Raw genomic sequence first — 17383 nt, forward strand, 5'->3', positions numbered from 1 at the left:
AGCAGCCACTACCACTTCCAACTCCCATCTGGGTAACAAACAAGCTCCATATCCAAAAACTACCACTGGCAGAACAAACCCAATCAGGGAAACAACAGTGGGTGTCAAATTCACACAGAAGTCCCACATTCTAGCCATTTGGTCCCCAGCACTGTGGTTCTCCAACTTGTATCAGAATACCCTGGAGGGCTCTTGTATCAGAATACCTTGTTAAAGCTCACATGGCTGGGCTCCATTCACAGTGGGCGGTGGGGAACGACTTAGCAATTTGTACTACTAACAAGTTCCCAAGCGATGCTGATGTTACTGGTCCTAGGAGCATACTGAGAACCACTGCCCAGTACAATATAGAAAGTGACTAATCAGCAGACGTAGAGAATGTCAGAGACCACGCAAGACCATTTAGAGGCCTGAAAACTCAGTAAAGAATGTCTCTCCACTCTCCTCTTGGAGCAAATGAGGTATGTGAAAGTATCACAAAAAGTGGGGCTTTGCATAAAAATCCCATCACCAACAAAACCAAAGGCCACACATACCTCAAGCTGCATGTAGTACTTTGCCTTGAGTTCAAAATAAGGCCTGTGAAAGACAGAAAAAACAAGAGTAATATAACACAATGAAACTCCATGAGGTGTATGAGGCTAGGTCGTCCTTCCAGGATTTAGTAAACTGACAAGGCCACGAGCTGAAGATGGTGCTCCCAGCTCTGGGGCCTGATGGATACAGATGCCAGTCAGAGGCACTGGGCTCACTCAAGATTTGGGGAATCCACACATGTACACAGATCCTGGAGCCCCTGCATCCTGGTTCACTTTCCTCTCTGGGGAGGCTGTTTAAGGTCACAGATTGTGCCCTGCAGCTAATGTGGCCCGGATCTCTTCTAAGGAGGTGGGCTCCCCAGGGATGACCAGCAGATAAGGCTGGAGAAGGGGCTGCCTCAAACACCCTCTTCGAAAAGCTGGGTAACGGGGAAGCACCAGTCTTCCCCCGACAACACAGCAGAGCCACTGGAAGGACCGGCTCAGGTTGGTCCCCTTGGGCTTTGTCCAGGATAGAAGTATAAGATGGTCTACAGACCCAACCAGGTCATGGGCAAGAGCAAGAACAAGAAATGCAAACATTATACACAGACCCTGGGCTCTTGGTCAGCCAGAAGACCCTGGCTCTTTTTAGTGACTCTGGCGCCTGAGCATGAGGTGTAGACCAATACTTTACTCTTGATTTGTTCACCTGCCATGAAGCTCTGGGGCTGTCTTTGGCTGTTGGGTCTAGGCCAGTGGTCGGCAAACTCATTAGTCAACAGAGTCAAATAACAGTACAATGATTAAAATTTCTTTTGAGAGCCAAATTTTTTAAACTTAAACTATATAGGTAGGTACATTGTTATTAACTTAATTAGGGTACTCCTAAGGCTTAGGAAGAGCCATACTCAAGGGGCCAAAAAGCCGCATGACAGCTCATCTCCACTCTACTGACAGATAAACAGGCCCAGCCAATGGGCCATGGAATGGTTGCTTTTGAAATTCCTTTTTCTGTGTTCCCCAGGAGTGGCCCCCAACTCAGCATTTGTCCCTCTGGGATAGGAAGCCTGGGCAAGAGGTTCTGGTGAGGCAGGTCCCTAAGTGCAAGGCACATAAAAGGTTGAGAAGATTCGGAAGAAGAGAACACCATATGGCCTCGGACCCTTATACCCAGACTCACTTGGATTTGTTGATGGCTCTCTTGAGTTTCTTCTCCAGCTGCCGCATGCGGCCCATGGCCGCGTTGTACCTGGCTGCCGTCTCCTTGTGCACCAGCTCGCTCCTCGTCTTGGTGTGCTCTGCCTCCATGACCTTCAAACAACAGAAGAGGTCAACCCAGCCAAGTCCAGAACAGTCCCTTGTTGGGGTATATCATTTTTCTAAAATATCCTTTGAGTAAATTAATGGGCAGGCTGAATTTAACTTCCAACGCGAATAGGATTACTTCATCCTATTTTTTCTATTTTGGAAAAGTCTTTGTCAGGTGGGATTAAATAGCCAAATTGGCTGTGGCAATGACCAAGAAAGAAAACAAGGAAAAACAAAAATACAATAAAAAGGAAGCATTCTCTGATTCAATCAACATCCACTTCCTTCTGCTCAGGCCTCCTGGGTCTAAATAGCTTGAGTTCCTGCTTCCACCTTGGGGCAGGCAAATGGGCAAATAACACCCGTGGGATCTTAGACATCAAAGAACTGGGATACCTAGCAAAGCAGGCATGACAGCATCAGGACAAGGCAATTATTCTTGTTGTCCAGGATAATTATGAAGTGTAAGGAAAAGTTATGAAAGACTGACGTGAGCATAAAAAGTTACTGGGTGTCCTGTCTAGCACACCCTCCCAGGTCATCTCTGGCTTTCATTGTCCTGGACCTATTTTATGACCCTGTTAAGTTATAGAAAATGGATAGTAATACAGATTATTCTTATTCCTAGAAATGAAGATGAATTCTGTCCTAGTGGAGGTGCATCTGATAATATTGATTACCCTGTAAATATTTACCAATTTTGCATCAGTTTATAAATTTGTTTCTGCATCCCTGGTTTTCTACATGAATGTGTGTTTGTTGAATTCTTTGAAATAGTTGTCACATCTTACTAGTTCCCTCCTTAGTTAATGAATTAAAACCTTTGACACAGAAACATTTTATATTAGAGTTATGCTTTTACTTTCTTTAAAATATCTTTTAACAAAGGTTTCAATGCTTGAGATACTTTTTAAAACAGTAGAATTAAAACAAAGCCAGAGAAGGGAACTGAGCTAACTAAGCTAACATGCAGTGACATCCTTGCTAAAATGACTTCTCAACCAAGACCAAAGGGCTAGGAGAATCCTTTCTCTTTGCTTCTAACACCAACAATTTCACAAAGAAATAAGATGCACTAAAAACATCCCGTACTTGGACACACTCTTGTGTTACCTCTTAGGCGCTCAGGATTTACTGGTGTAACCTTAATGAGAACTCAAAACCCAAGCTTATCAGACAGAACACAACATATTGGGGGTGAGCTGTTCCATTACAAAAGATTTCAATGCAGGGTTCACCTTTAAGGAACTAAGTATTTTAAATGGACATAGAAAAGCTATGATTGGGAGCTACTGCACAGGGTTTCCTGTACAGTAGAAGCAGGGTTCTCACCAGCTGCACACAGTGCCCTTGTCTATTTCAGCCCTTAATCTAAAGGCTTTTTCTAAAATTAATCACTCAGAACGTTCCAAGCCCTTGGAAATATTACCAGTGAAGACTGAGGTGGCAGCAGCATGTCGCTGGCCCCTGCTTCACCCCCATCAGACCACATCACCCATGTCCTGTCCCAATCCCCCCGGCCCCACGCACACAGTCTCAGCGCTCAGAAGAGACCCCTCCAGCCCCCAACTCAGCCTCCAGGGAGAAAGTCAACAAGCATGACACCTTGGTGAATCTCCTAGGTAACCAAGGAAGCCCTCCCTCGGGCATGGAGTAGGGCATGAGCTGTGTGCTGCAAAGGGTGGGGGAAGAAAGAAAGATAAGGGAGGGACGAGGGTGGCACGGGAAGGCTCCACTATGAAAATTGTAGCCACGGGGAACAGACACACAAGGAATCGGATAACAAAACAGTTCCTTCAGGCCTCAGGCACCAGCAGGCTGCGCTGAGCCGGGCACGTACAACTCACCATGGCCAGGTCTCCCAGGGCCACCCTTGCCCCCTTGAAGCCCAGGCTGACAGGGAACCCGCCTCCATCTCTGTACCACACTCTTCAGTTTTACCACCATCACGTTCAGTTCAGAGCTGCACACACCGACTACGCAGAGACCACCCCCTGGGCAGCCAACCTCTCCGGGTGTGCGCCGTGGCCATCAATCCAGGCAGAGTGGGATCAGACTGCAGATGGCCGTGGCGGCTCAGGGGGGCTTGCCAGCAGGGCTGCACTTGAGAGGGGCCTTCAGTGTGTGACATTTGGGATAACGGATGCGAGGGGAGGAAGCATTCAGGCTGAAGTGGGCTTTGCGCAGGCTGCCCTGCCGTCCGTCCTTGCATCCAGCCACAGCCCATTGCCCCCTTTACCATCTCCACCGGAGGAGCATTCAGGTGGGAGGAGGGGCGGGGCACGCTCGGCGTCCCACCTCCTTTCTCAGAGCCCGAAGGCTCCCGAAAGAAGTAACTGTCCAACATGCAGAGTCTTGGCCTCCTTCCCGATGGTTTAGTACTTTCTCAACCCAGAGGGAACCCTGTCCTGGGGATGACCCACAGGTTCTCTCTTCCCTTCTGGTTGCATCTGTCTCAGCCTGCTGGGCTAAGAGGTCAGGCACTCCTGGGGTTCCCAAAACCTACACACCCTCTGGGCCTGCCCCAGCACTGACCACCGCCAGTGCCCAGTGGACCTGAGCAGTCAGAACTGGTACTGGACAAGCCTCCAGAACACCTATAGCCTGAAGCCTTGGGCAGGCAAGAGGGCAGCGGGCACTGGAGGAAAAGGCCTGCTGGGCTGGCTCCCTCCTAGGAGCCCCAGGGCAGATAGGCACCTGGGACCCCAAGGCCCCAGAGACCCTGTCACAGTCGCCCAAAGGAGATCCTCAAACAGCTGAGGCCTTCCTGCCTGAATTCCCACAGACACTGAGCAGTGTGCCAGCCGGGCTGGGCACAGCCTCCTTGCCGGGTCCCATGCCAGCAGGATGGCCTGAACTGACCAGTAGACATCCACCTAGCACGGCTCCTCATGTTCCAGCCTTCCCCTCTCCAAACCCCGAGACATTCCACCTTGCTTACATCCCCAATATCCCGGGTGTAATCTCCCCCAACATCCTGTCTCAAAGACCAGCATCCTCCTCTCCCCGGGGAAGGCAGCTTTCTTGTTTTCTCAGAACCTTGGCTCACCCAGGTTGTTTTCTGATTCTTACTACACCCCTGGGTGAGGGGGGGCCAGAAGGTGGCTTCTCTCCACCATATGGGAGGGGGCGCGCCGGGTCCCATGCCAGCAGAATAGCCTGAACTGACCAGTAGACATCCACCCAGCACGGTTCCTCATGTTCCAGCCTTCCCTTCTCCAAACCCTGAGACATTCCACCTTGCTTACATCCCCAACATCCCAGGTGTAATCTCCCCCAACATCCTGTCTCAAAGACCAGCATCCTCCTCTCCCCAGGGAAGGCAGCTTTCTTGTTTCCTCAGAACCTTGGCTCATCCAGGCTGTTTTCTGATTCTTATTACACCCCTGGGTGAGGGGGCGCCCAGAAGGTGGCTTCTCTCCACCATATGGGAGGGGGCGGTACGTACCCACCAGCATCAGGAAAGCTGGCCTGGACAGCTCCCCATGTGCCATCCAGGCCTCAGTTCCACGCGCCCAGGCCACCTGACCGCCAGGACCGGGAGGGGAGGCTGACTGCGGCCTTCCCTCTGCAGCAGCTGCCAGTTCATAAACACATCCTGCCTCCCCATTTCTAAGCCACACTTTCCTCCTCTATACTGAGTGGCCAGATTATTATGACCACCCCATCAGTACTTCATTGACACTTCCAAAAATACTGAATACTGAAAACTTCCTAAGCAAATACTCTCAAGGTTTTATTGTTGTTATTTGCATAACCAATTCACTTCATTGTACTGATGGGGTGGTCATAATAATCTGGCCACTCAGTGTATTTCTACCTGGTCTCTTCTGGCAGACATCAGAAAAGCCAATCCTCCCTCCCAGATGCCAGGCCTCCTCTCCCAGAGGGTGAAAGGCTATCACCTTCCCATAAAGATGCTTCAAGGCCCAAAGAGACCAAGCTGGAGGGGCTGCTGCTGCCCAAGGCCCCAGGGAGTGAGCAGCAATAGTAGCCACTCCAGTGGCCACTGCTGCTTACAGCTTCCCAGGCCCTCCTAGCCCAGCACTGAGCAGAGAACCGTTCCTTGTCCATCTGTGGCATTGCATGTGGCCTCCCAGAGAACACAAGGGCTCCTGGCTCACTTACAGTCTCCCAGCACGCTGGCTTCAGCCATGGCTCCAAGTGTGGCTGCTCAATATCACCAAACGTCTGAGGGGTACAAAGGGGACACACTGATGGCCTCAGGCAAGGAACGTGGGGACCCCAGTGTTCTCCCACCATGCCTGGGGTGGGCATCATGTAGCCCAAACCACTGCCAATCCCTCAAGGCAGCCCTGGACCTGAGTCCGGATCTTTCTCTAGAGCAGTGATGGCGAACCTTTTGAGCTCGGCGTGTCAGCATTTTGAAAAACCCTAACTTAACTCTGGTGCCATGTCACAGATAGAAATTTTTGATATTTGCAACCATAGTAAAACAAAGATGTATATTTTTGATATTTATTTTATATATTTAAATGCCATTTAACAAAGAAAAATCAACCAAAAAAATGAGTTCGCGTGTCACCTCTGACACGCGTGTCAGAGGTTCGCCATCACTGCTCTAGACCCTTGATTAGTACTTTCTGTAGAAGAGGGTGACACAGCGCTCCCTTCTCCTAAAGAAACAGGCTTCCCAGAGTATCCACAGGTCAGACAAGGCAGGAGACATATTCCAGACCCTTCGTGGTCTCCATCAAGCACTATTCGGCAAGCCGAGCATGCCAGGCCCCCAAAGCTCTGGGAGTAGGCGGCAGGAGCTCCACGTGGGAAGGTGCTAAACCCAGAGGGAGGCTTGCAGCCAAGCCACACACAGAGCAGCTGCCTGTCCATCAGATTCAGGGAGCACAGCCCCTGCAGGCTGAGTTTCTCCGTGACCCAGGGGTGCGGCCGGGCAAAGCTTTGCCACCAGCTCTGTCTCTTGCTGGAGTCAGTTGCAAACTCTCCCTCTCCCTCAGCAGTTCAAGGAGCAGCATTTCAGGCCTGTGCCCCTGGGAAGGAATCTGGGAAGAGGACCAGCAGCCCAGGGGGAAACCCTGGCCTGTGACCCAGGCACCTGTTCGCCTGCAGTGGTTACCCCCACAACCAAGGAACCTCCAGTGGCCGCAGGAGGACACACATCGGGAGCCCTATGTAACAGGGGCGGCCAGAGAAGTCTGGTCCAGCCCCACAAGTCGCTCACTGCACCATCCCAAGAAGCACCATTCCCACCGGGGATGGAGTTGTGTGATACGGTTGTCCTGGAGACACCTCCTTGTGGTACCAGCCACTCACCATCCACTGGGGCCCCGGGAATTACTAAGGAAAAAAAAGGCAGAAACATGTTTTGTTCTTTTTTTTAAAGAGCAGATCAAGTGATTTCTGAAACGGTTTCTTCTGGCTAGTTTGAATCTTCGGTGGGGGTGGAGAAAGGGCAAGAAGGAAAGGCGAGCCCTGGCCCGTTTGGCTCAGTGGATAGAGTGTCGGCCTGCGGACTGATGGGTCCCAGGTTCGATTCCAGTCAAGGGCAGAAGAAGAAGAAGAAGAAGAAGAAGAAGAAGAAGAAGAAGAAGAAGAAGAAGAAGAAGAAGAAGAAGAAGAAGAAGAAGAAGAAGAAGAAGAAGAAGAAGAAGAAGAAGAAGAAGAAGAAGAAGAAGAAGAAGAAGAAGAAGAAGAAGAAGAAGAAGAAGAAGAAGAAGAAGAAGAAGAAGAAGAAGAAGAAGAAGAAGAAGAAGAAGAAGAAGAAGAAGAAGAAGAAGAAGAAGAAGAAGAAGAAGAAGAAGAAGAAGAAGAAGAAGAAGAAGAAGAAGAAGAAGAAGAAGAAGAAGAAGAAGAAGAAGAAGAAGAAGAAGAAGAAGAAGAAGAAGAAGAAGAAGAAGAAGAAGAAGAAGAAGAAGAAGAAGAAGAAGAAGAAGAAGAAGAAGAAGAAGAAGAAGAAGAAGAAGAAGAAGAAGAAGAAGAAGAAGAAGAAGAAGAAGAAGAAGAAGAAGAAGAAGAAGAAGAAGAAGAAGAAGAAGAAGAAGAAGAAGAAGAAGAAGGGAGAGAGGGGAGAGGAGAGAGAGAGAGAGTCCATTTCACATCTTTCAGGCTGTGGCTTGTAAATTTCCAAGATTTCCAACCTCCGCTTTGGGTTTTCATCAGCTGACCCAAGAAAGTTCCAGCCTGTGTTAGGCTCTCTGAGCATCATGTCCACTAGGGGGCAGGAGGCCCAAGGCTACACACGCCCAGCCAGCTTTTATTTAAGGAAACACAGGCCATCTTTAATTATCAGGTCCCCCTGGACTTGAACCACTGTGACAAGTGACATTGAAAAGGGAGAGGCTGCTGGCATGAACTCCTGGCTTTTTCTATTCCTGCCCTGTGACTCTCAGAGAGGGATTTTAGGCCACATGCCTGGGAGTCTGTTCCTTCTGCTTGGGGAAACAGCACACGCAGAACTCACCAGAACCAGGGGCCAGTCTGCATCGGACAGACAAGAAATAATGTGAAAGACGCCCCCACACACACCCACGGGCACACAGACGCTGACAGACAGGGACACCCAGGTCACCCTCCCCCGGCACACGGCTATGACTCACCCTCTGGGTGGCGTGATTCAGCATCTCCTGCCAGGCCGAGTCGAACTGCCGCTTGTCGTCCTCGAGCAGCCGCTGCTCGGCCAGGGAGATGGTCTCCTTGGCGGCGCGGAGCACCTCCGTGGCCCTCTGGAAGTCCTGCGTGGCTTTCTGCGCTTCCAGCTGAGCCTGGTGAGAAAGGACCCTCATGAGCCCTCGGGAAATGGCAGGGCTCCTGCTGGCCCATCACAGCCTCCCAAAGAGGAGGCTGGGAACAGGCCTGGCCCCCGCAGGTCCTTGTCAATGCCGGCTGGGTCGGTGAATGGACAATTTTCACAGCCCAGAACCCCAAAGACCAGATAAACATGCCAAGTTCCGGTCAGAGTCAGAGATGGCAAGCCAGCCCCTCGGATGACAGGCATGGCCACCCGCGGCCTGTCATGGAGTTCTCATTTGCTAATGATGCCAAGGGAGATGCCGTGGTCCCCAACCCCATCCCCGCCCAGAGCCGGGGCTCAATTCACAGCATGTCAGAGCAGAAAGTTCCCCAGAGGATCACACACCTACGGCTCCGTTCTACAGGTGGGAACCGTGGTGAGAGACACGGGCCTTCCCAGGCTCACAAAGCTGGTGAGCAGCAGAGCTGTGACCAGACCCTGTGAGTCCCACCCAGTGCTGTCACTCAGCCAGACAGGCCCCCACCCAATTCACACCCACTTTCCGGGAATGTCAAGTGGAAGAATCAACAGACAAGGCAGCCGACCACGCTGGGCTACCACCAGCCACATGTGGCTTCAAGCATTAGAAATGTCTTCAATCCAAACTGAGCGTAAAACACCCAAATGGTGAAAACCTGTTGCTACAAAAACAGAATAACCATCGCCTTCCTAACCATGTGGATTCCATGATGAAATGACAATGTTTTGGATACACTGGGTTAAACAAAATAAAGTATACTGTTTCTATTTACTTTTTTTTTTTAAACCGGGGATACCAGAAAGTGTGAAATGACATAGTTGACTCTCATTCTGTTTTCTTGTAGACTAGCTATGCCTCTTCAAGAGAGGACCATGCGATCGCATCGGAAACCAACAACACACCCTCGGGTCACCACTCTCGCAGGCAGAGCATGGGCAAGACATTGCCAAATGCTGCCCCGCTCCGTCAACCAGATCTGCATGTCAGTTACATCACTTCAGGAGATACCCACAGGGCAGTCCCTGGGACTGCGAAGGGGAACAACGGGGCTCCCACAAATCGTCAAAGTTTCTCATGACTTAGAGGAAGTCTTCAGAGACCACAGGCCGAGGACACTTTTCGAGACGGTTACGTGGAGCCTTTGTGACGCCCTGGGTGCCACACTTTGTGACGCCCTGGGTGCCACACTCCCTCACTCACTGAACACAGACTGGGCGCCACACCTGCCCTTCCAGGCGTTGGCAATGTGGTCAGGGAGCTGACACCCCACCGTAACGAGGTGCCATGGGACGGAGGGAAACGTGTAGTGAGGGGATGTGAAGGGGAAACTTTCCAGTGGAGGAACCGAGGGGACTTCCTTCAAGGAGGATGGTCCTGAACTAGGACTGAAGATGAGGATGATTTGAAAATGGGGGTGGGGGACCGAAGAGGAAACAGTGTCTGTAGGAGACTTGACAAAGCAATTTCAGAAAGGAACCAGGAGGGAAGACCCTGAATGAATGCCAAGCTACAGCTTCCACCAGTGGCCCAGAGACCTGCCTTCATGACTTAGAGGAAGTCTTCAGAGACCACAGGCCGAGGACACTTTTCGAGACGGTTACGTGGAGCCCATCAGCCCCAGGCAAGGAACAGCTTTGTGACGCCCTGGGTGCCACACTCCCTCACTCACTGAACACAGACTGGGCGCCACACCTGCCCTTCCAGGCGTTGGCAATGTGGTCAGGGAGCTGACACCCCACCGTAACGAGGTGCCATGGGACGGAGGGAAACGTGTAGTGAGGGGATGTGAAGGGGAAACTTTCCAGTGGAGGAACCGAGGGGACTTCCTTCAAGGAGGATGGTCCTGAACTAGGACTGAAGATGAGGATGATTTGAAAATGGGGGTGGGGGACCGAAGAGGAAACAGTGTCTGTAGGAGACTTGACAAAGCAATTTCAGAAAGGAACCAGGAGGGAAGACCCTGAATGAATGCCAAGCTATAGCTTCCACCAGTGGCCCAGAGACCTGCCTGCTGTGGACACCTGTGTGCCCTGGACCACACATCCACGCAGGCTGCCTCAGCCACACGGTGGGGACAAGGGGCCTGCTCTCCATAGAACTGACCGACCCACTGAGGAGTGACAAGACAGGGCGTTGTTCTGCAACACAACTCACGGCTCCGGACCCCGTGCCTCTGGGCCCATCCATGGTTCTCCCCCATGAGGGCAGCCCTCCTGGGGCCCTCCATTCACCCAGATGTGATGGGGGGAAGGGGAGAGCATGGGGACCCATCACTTAAGAGCTGCCCCCACCCTGCACCACCAACTGCCTACAGGCTCAAACCAACACCAGCCACAATGATTAATTCCACAGGATTCTAGCATTTTCTAAGAAGGGATTTGAATGTGTTCGTAAGGAAATTTTAGTATTTCAGTTCATCGACATTCAGTTCATCCCCAGGTCTCCCTGCTTGAATTACGAAGCTCTTCTTTCCTCAAATAAAAAAAGAGATGCCCTCGTGGGGACCTTCAGAAGCGTGGCTTGAAGAAGCAGCCCTGTAGGTTGCTTGGTGAAAAAAAAAAGAAGCGTGGCTGCCGTGCCCGGGCCAGCACCTCCTCGCCCACTGCCATGCCTCTGATGATGAGCTCAAGTGAGGGAACCAAGTCTCTACAAAGAGGGGAGAGAGGAAGCCCAGCTACAGGGGCCTTGCCGAACATGCTCTTCAAGTTCCTACTGAATTTTCAAAGTTTCCAAATGGTTCCTTCCTTCCTGCACGGTGGTGTCAGAATTATGTTGATCTTGTCATATCGTGAATACTACTAATATGAAGGTTCGGTCTGCACTGAACCCACAGACATTCCCCATCACTTACCTACTTATTCATTCAAGTAAGTGTTGGGCATGTGTTCTGCACCACTGTCCATTCTCTCCATCCTCCTTGGTAACAGGAATGTCTCCGGGTGAGGCAATGTCCCTGCTGAAGACCCATTTCCCAGCTGTCACTCAGCTAGTGCCCCTGCCACTTTTAGCTAATGAGATATAAATGAACTCGGAGTGGGACTTCCAGGAGGGCCCCTTTGTCTCTCCATGTGGGATATGAATACAATGACTGGTGCTTCAACAGCTATTTTGGACCATGAGGTAACTCTCTTAAGGATGGAAAACAGTAAGTTAGGCCTCTGCCCTGGACTGCCTACCTCCTGACTTTTTACATGACAGAAAAAAATAAGTCTCATGCGTAAGCCAGTGTTGTTTGGGGGTTTTCTGTTCTATTCCGCCAAACCTAAACCTAAATGATAACACTTCTTCCCTCTACACAGCTGGGCTGTTCTGCAAACCTGATAGAAGTGACTGCAGCAGCCACTGCAGACTGGTCAAATCCTGGCCATAGAAACTCAGGCGGCGTCCAAGAGTCTAACCGAGGAGGACTCAGCTCCGAGACTGCGTCCCAGGGTCATCGTGGACACACAGCCTTGACAATCAGAGGCCAACTGAGCAATCCCCCGAAGAGCTGGCTGTCTGGTTCTCCCCATCTGGTGAAAGATGGTGCCCAGAAATCTTTGGCACAACCAACCAGGTGTTACCTTCCGACTCTAACAAAGGACCCAGCCCTCGTAGGAATACATTATTTGAATAAGGGCACATGCACAGGCTCCCTGGTAATGAGCCCACTCGCAGCAGAGAAGCCCAGTTAGCAACCTGAAGGGCTGGGGCTCCGCTGAGGACAGTACCAAAGAGGTTGAGCTGTAAGACGCAACCCAGGAAAAATCCTAAATATCCTCATGACTCATGGACACTAATGGCTTTCATGGAAACAGCTCTACGGAGAGAATGTTAAGAGGCTGCCCATGAATGAATTTGATAAGCGACCTTCTTTAGCCACTGGCCCAGGCCAGCTGTGACTGTGAGGCACTCGGAAACACGTGGGTGTTCCATCCAGTGTCGTCAAGGGGGTGGGGGTGGGGGTAAGAGAGGTCTGCCTTTGTCCAGGCTGCCAGATGGGAAAGACTGCGGTCACGGCCATCTGACTCAACTTCCACTCCAACCCACAATCGGTGTCAGGAAGGAACAAGAGCATCTGGACATTTGCAGCAAAGGTTCAACATAGAAGGAAGTTTAATCCCTTCGTTTGTTAAAGAAGGGCCCAGAGAGGCAAGGCAATGTGCTGAATGCCACACAGCTACTTGGGGGCTGGCCAAAGCCAGGGAACCAGAGCCCCTGACCCCCAGCTGGGCTATTTCCGCTCTACCGTGGTGCGGGGCCTGCCGGCCTGGGTCACTCTGGCAATGACATAACCAGGGGACGAGTGGATTGCTGCCTCCCACCTGTGACTCAGGTGGCACTGAGCCTCCTACGGTGTCACTAGCACACCAGCCAGTTAGCTGCGGAAACGGAAAAGGAGATGGGGTCTTGTCACGGCTGCCCAAAGCCCCACCCAGCTGGGGGCTCCAGGTCCCAGAGAGCACCCACAAGACGAGACACAGTTAATGCCTGACTACGAACCGACCGTAAAGGTGGACACAGATGATCACAAAATCACAGCAGCTACTGCTGGAGTATTTATTCTGAGTCAGATCCTGTATCTAAGGTGTTCTGAGTACAGCGCCTCGTTTAAATCTCAAAGTTACCCTCTGAGGTCAGTCCAATTATCATCCCTACTTTCTGAAAGGTTAAATGCATTGCCCAAGATCACCCAGCCACCAAAGGTGGGGCCAAGATCCAAACCCTGACCCAGAGCTTCCTGCTAAACTTCTATCAATTACCACCTGCTGGGGCCACAAACTCCTGGCGAAGAGGCACTGGTCAAGCTATGTTCACTCTCACCTCTTCACCTAACAAAGGCCACACTGGCCACTGTTAAATGGGGGGGAGGGGGGGTTCGCAGGGAGAAAAGAAAAGATGCCACTACCAAGGAGAGCATGGGGTTCTCTCCACAGAGCAGGGTGGACGGAGGGGGCTCCTGTAAGAGCTGAGCTCAGTCCGTCAGGAGCCAGGGAGCGGAGTGGGGTCTAGACGCTGGTCCTGCGTGCTCTCTGAGCCCAGCCTCCCGTCCACCCAGCACTGTTTCCTCATCTGCTTGTGGATCAATGGCCCCCACTCACAGGGGAGTGAGGAGGCTGAATGAGACACAGGGAGGCAGGGGCCACATTCCTCCATCCCATTCAGGGCACAGGCCCAAGGAGAGCTTCCCCACTTGGCACCTGAAACCCAGAGGCATTCTCTGGCTTACTCAGGAAGGAGTGAGCTCAATTTGCATGCACTCCCAGTGCTTGATGGGGACAATTATGGAGCAACAGAGGCTTCCAGAAACCCCTGGACACTAGGGCATGAAATGGAAGATGGGACTACCCGCCTCCCTTGTAAAGAGAACCAGAAAGTCACCAGCCTGGGGTGAAGCGGAAGCTGCCCCGAGTGAGGTCAGCAGTGGCCCTTCCTTCCACTTCCACGTCCACGTCCATGTGGGCAACGCAGCACTGAGGAAGCACAGGCAGGCCTGCCTCCTCCTGCAGGGGAAGTGCTCTGGCTGGGAGCCCCTCCCCCACCAAGGGGACAGGACAAGGTCCCTGCTGCACTGGGCAACCACTGGTGGGAAGCCCCCTGTCCTTGCTTTAAAATATACACACTCACACCACACACTCACACACACACTCACACTCACACACACACACACACTCTCTCACACACACAACACACACACACTCTCACACACACACTCACACACACACACTCACACACACACACACACTCTCACACACATACACACACACACTCTCACACACACATACACACACACACACTCACTCTCACACATACACACAGTCTCTCACACACTCACACAGACTCACACACACACACACACTCACACACACTCACACACACACACACACAAATTCTGTCCTTGCCTCTTTATGTTGCTGCTGTGAAGAACCCATCCCCCAGCTAGAAGCTCATGAAGAAAAGTCCCAGATTCCTTTCCAAGCATCGAAGATCAAAACCCCTGAAAGCACGATCCATCTCATACACACAGTCTCTCACACACACACACACATACACACTCACACTCTCACACACACTCACACACACACACACACTCAGACACACACACTGACACACACACATACACTCACACACACACTCACACACACACACACTCACACACACACACTCACACACACACACTCTCTCACACACACACACACACACACATACACACACACACTCACACACACACACACACACACACAAATTCTGTCCTTGCCTCTTTATGTTGCTGCTGTGAAGAACCCATCCCCCAGCTAGAAGCTCATGAAGAAAAGTCCCAGATTCCTTTCCAAGCATCGAAGATCAAAACCCCTGAAAGCACGATCCAAACCCTGCTGGTCTCAGGGAGGGAGGGTGTGTGACTTGAACATCAAAGTGGACAGACAGATGCACCTGTTCTCACTGTTACTCAAGCTCGTTTTCTGTGTTCAGAACAATCCTAGGGATCGGCACTTGCCAGAGTCTGAGACGTTCAATCCTAGAAACGTCTCATCCTTCCACGCCCTTTCAAACCGCCCCGTGAGGTTCACTGAAGGGTGGCCAGAGGCAAGTACCAGCTATTTGCCCTGTGGATGTTTAGGACACAGACATCTTAACCAGAAGCATTTTCTAGAGAGAATTCCCCTGAGCCCATTTAGTTCCGTGATCACTTTTCATGTCCAGGGCTCCTCACTTTTTTCATTTTTAATCAGTCAAAATTATTTCCATTAGCATCAGTTGTTTTCTGTTTCAAATCCATCTGAGCCATTGAACAGTTTTGTCCACATCAAACTTTCCTCATTAGAGCTTGTGCCATAGGATTTTTCATTATTGCTATTAAACTCAATTTTCCTGAATCAATTGTTTGTAGGTCGAAGAATTTGTTGAACAGATGGGTCGACGATTTTTACTCAGTCTCAAATGTTAGCTGTACAGTTTGAGCCATTACCAGTTAACATTAAACTGTACACTATACAACATACTAAGCAATGTAAAATATTAAACAGAAGACCCGTGTATTTCTCCTTAGAGAAATATGACAAAACCCCAAGTGGTTTTAACAGATGTAACACAGGGCCTGAAGTTGTTCTAGTGGACAGGCCACAAAGTTCCTTAATGCACTGTAATGTCAGAAGAGCCTCAAGGGATTAAGGGGGGGGCGGGGAATCAAGGTCACGGTCAAATACTTCTACTCTGTCCTGGGTTTGAAGATGAGCTGCTTAAAAACAAAAATTAGTCCCACTGGTGTGGCTCAGTGGTTGAGCATCAACCTATGAACCCAGAGGTCACAGTTTGATTCCCGGTCAGGACACATGCTTGGGTTTGGGGCTCGATCACCAGTGTGGGGTGTGCAGGCAGCCAATCAGTGATTCTCTCTCATCATTGATGTTTCTATCTATCGCCCTCTCCCTTCCTCTCTGAAATATATATATAATTTTTTTAATTGGGTGCCAGAGCTGGAAATAGCATCTCCCTCCTCCCAGCCACAGCCGCAGAGGCAAGGACATGAAGGCCCGATATGGCAAAGGTGCTCTCACCTCCTAGTCTCTCCTTCCCTCCAGGGGAGGAGCCAGCTGCCCGGCTGGCCCTCGCCCTGGTCCTGCCTCTGAAGGCACCTGGGGATTGTGAGCAGAGCTGCCAACATTTCCACAGAGATGGCCCCACCAGGACCATGTGGATAAACAGGCCCCCTTTCAAGGACCCCAGCTCTTCACACACCACAGTGCCAACAAGAGAGACCTCCAGTGCTCTGGACAGATGGGCATTGACTGAGCAGGACAACTGGCCACTGTGAGGCAGCACCCTGCATCCGAAGAACTGGGCATATTCCTGGCACCAACAATGACCATTGTCTTGGGTCTATAACCTTGAACAAGTCACTGGACTGCTCAGATCGGAATGCCAAGGCCTCTGTGAACTCCCAGGGAGCCTGCGTTCCAGCTGGAAGACACATCATTACAGCAGGTCCTACCAGGCCACAGCCTACAATGCAGCGTCCGGCTTCCACCTGTGCAAACGGTCCATCAGCAGGCGAGTTAACCACCGGGCTATTCTGCTTTGCTATTGTCTTTATTGTTGTATATGTCTGCAAATTTTCCCTAATTAAACCTTCCAAAATTCCTTCTTGATGTACTTTTTAAAAAATTTATGGATTTGAGAGAGAGAGAGAGAAACACTGATTTGTTGTTGTTGTTGTTGTTCCACTTATTCACACATCCATGGGTTGATTTTGTATGTATCCTGACCAGGGATCAAACCCACAACCTTGTGGCAGGATGATGCTCTAACCCAGCAGTCGCCAACCTTTCAGACCTCATGGACCAGGTCCGAGGACCACTGGTTGGCAACCGCTGCTCTAGCCAACTGAGCTACCCGGCCAGGTCATGGACTTCTTAATCAGCTATCATGTTGCTGTTTCTATGGCATAGCTGCTTCCTTAAACTCAAAACTATGCACTGGGTTGAGCAATAGCATAATGTGAGGGAAAAGGGAGGTCTACACTACTTGTCAACTCAAAATAGACCAGCAGTTTCTAATCAAATGCAATCATAAGAAAACACATTTTTTAAACAGCTGGAGAAATGTGAAAAAAGACTGGTTACTAGATATTAGACAGACTATTAATTTTGTCAGTTGTGGAAATGTGACCTTCTAAAAGGCTCTTATCTGTTAGAGATAAATACTAAAGTGTTTATGGGTGAAGTAATACGATATCAAGGATTAAGAAAAGATAAGAAAAAATAAGAAAAATGAAAAAAATAGGGTGAATGGGTAGATAAAACATGATTGGCAAGATATTAGCAA

At 50.5% G+C, this 17383-nt stretch overlaps 2 protein-coding genes across 4 annotated transcripts in view; one reads left to right on the top strand and one right to left on the bottom strand.

Annotated features, from left to right (window-relative positions):
• The window catches only part of CAPN7 (calpain 7), a 53115-nt gene extending 43423 nt beyond the window's left edge, over window positions 1-9692 (top strand). Inside the window, exon 22 of one of the 3 annotated variants that reach the window (XR_313443.2) lies at window positions 9423-9692. The gene's annotated coding sequence lies outside the window, so the exon portion shown is untranslated. Of the gene's footprint in view, window positions 1-1545; window positions 1696-2457; window positions 2662-9422 lie in introns of those variants that run through there. The other 2 variants (XR_001361577.1, XR_001361579.1) reach the window with 2 other exon arrangements.
• The window catches only part of SH3BP5 (SH3-domain binding protein 5 (BTK-associated)), a 67253-nt gene that overhangs the window by 4167 nt on the left and 45703 nt on the right, over window positions 1-17383 (bottom strand). The window contains exons 4-6 of the mRNA XM_014537540.1: window positions 8405-8569; window positions 1702-1832; window positions 537-579 (exon numbers count right to left, since the gene is read on the bottom strand). Of these exons, the coding sequence (XP_014393026.1) occupies window positions 537-579; window positions 1702-1832; window positions 8405-8569 (339 nt within the window). The remainder of the gene's footprint in view (window positions 1-536; window positions 580-1701; window positions 1833-8404; window positions 8570-17383) is intronic.

The sequence above is a fragment of the Myotis brandtii genome, unplaced genomic scaffold (genome assembly GCF_000412655.1).
Source record: "Myotis brandtii unplaced genomic scaffold, ASM41265v1 scaffold18, whole genome shotgun sequence".
Classification (NCBI taxonomy): domain Eukaryota; kingdom Metazoa; phylum Chordata; class Mammalia; order Chiroptera; family Vespertilionidae; genus Myotis; species Myotis brandtii.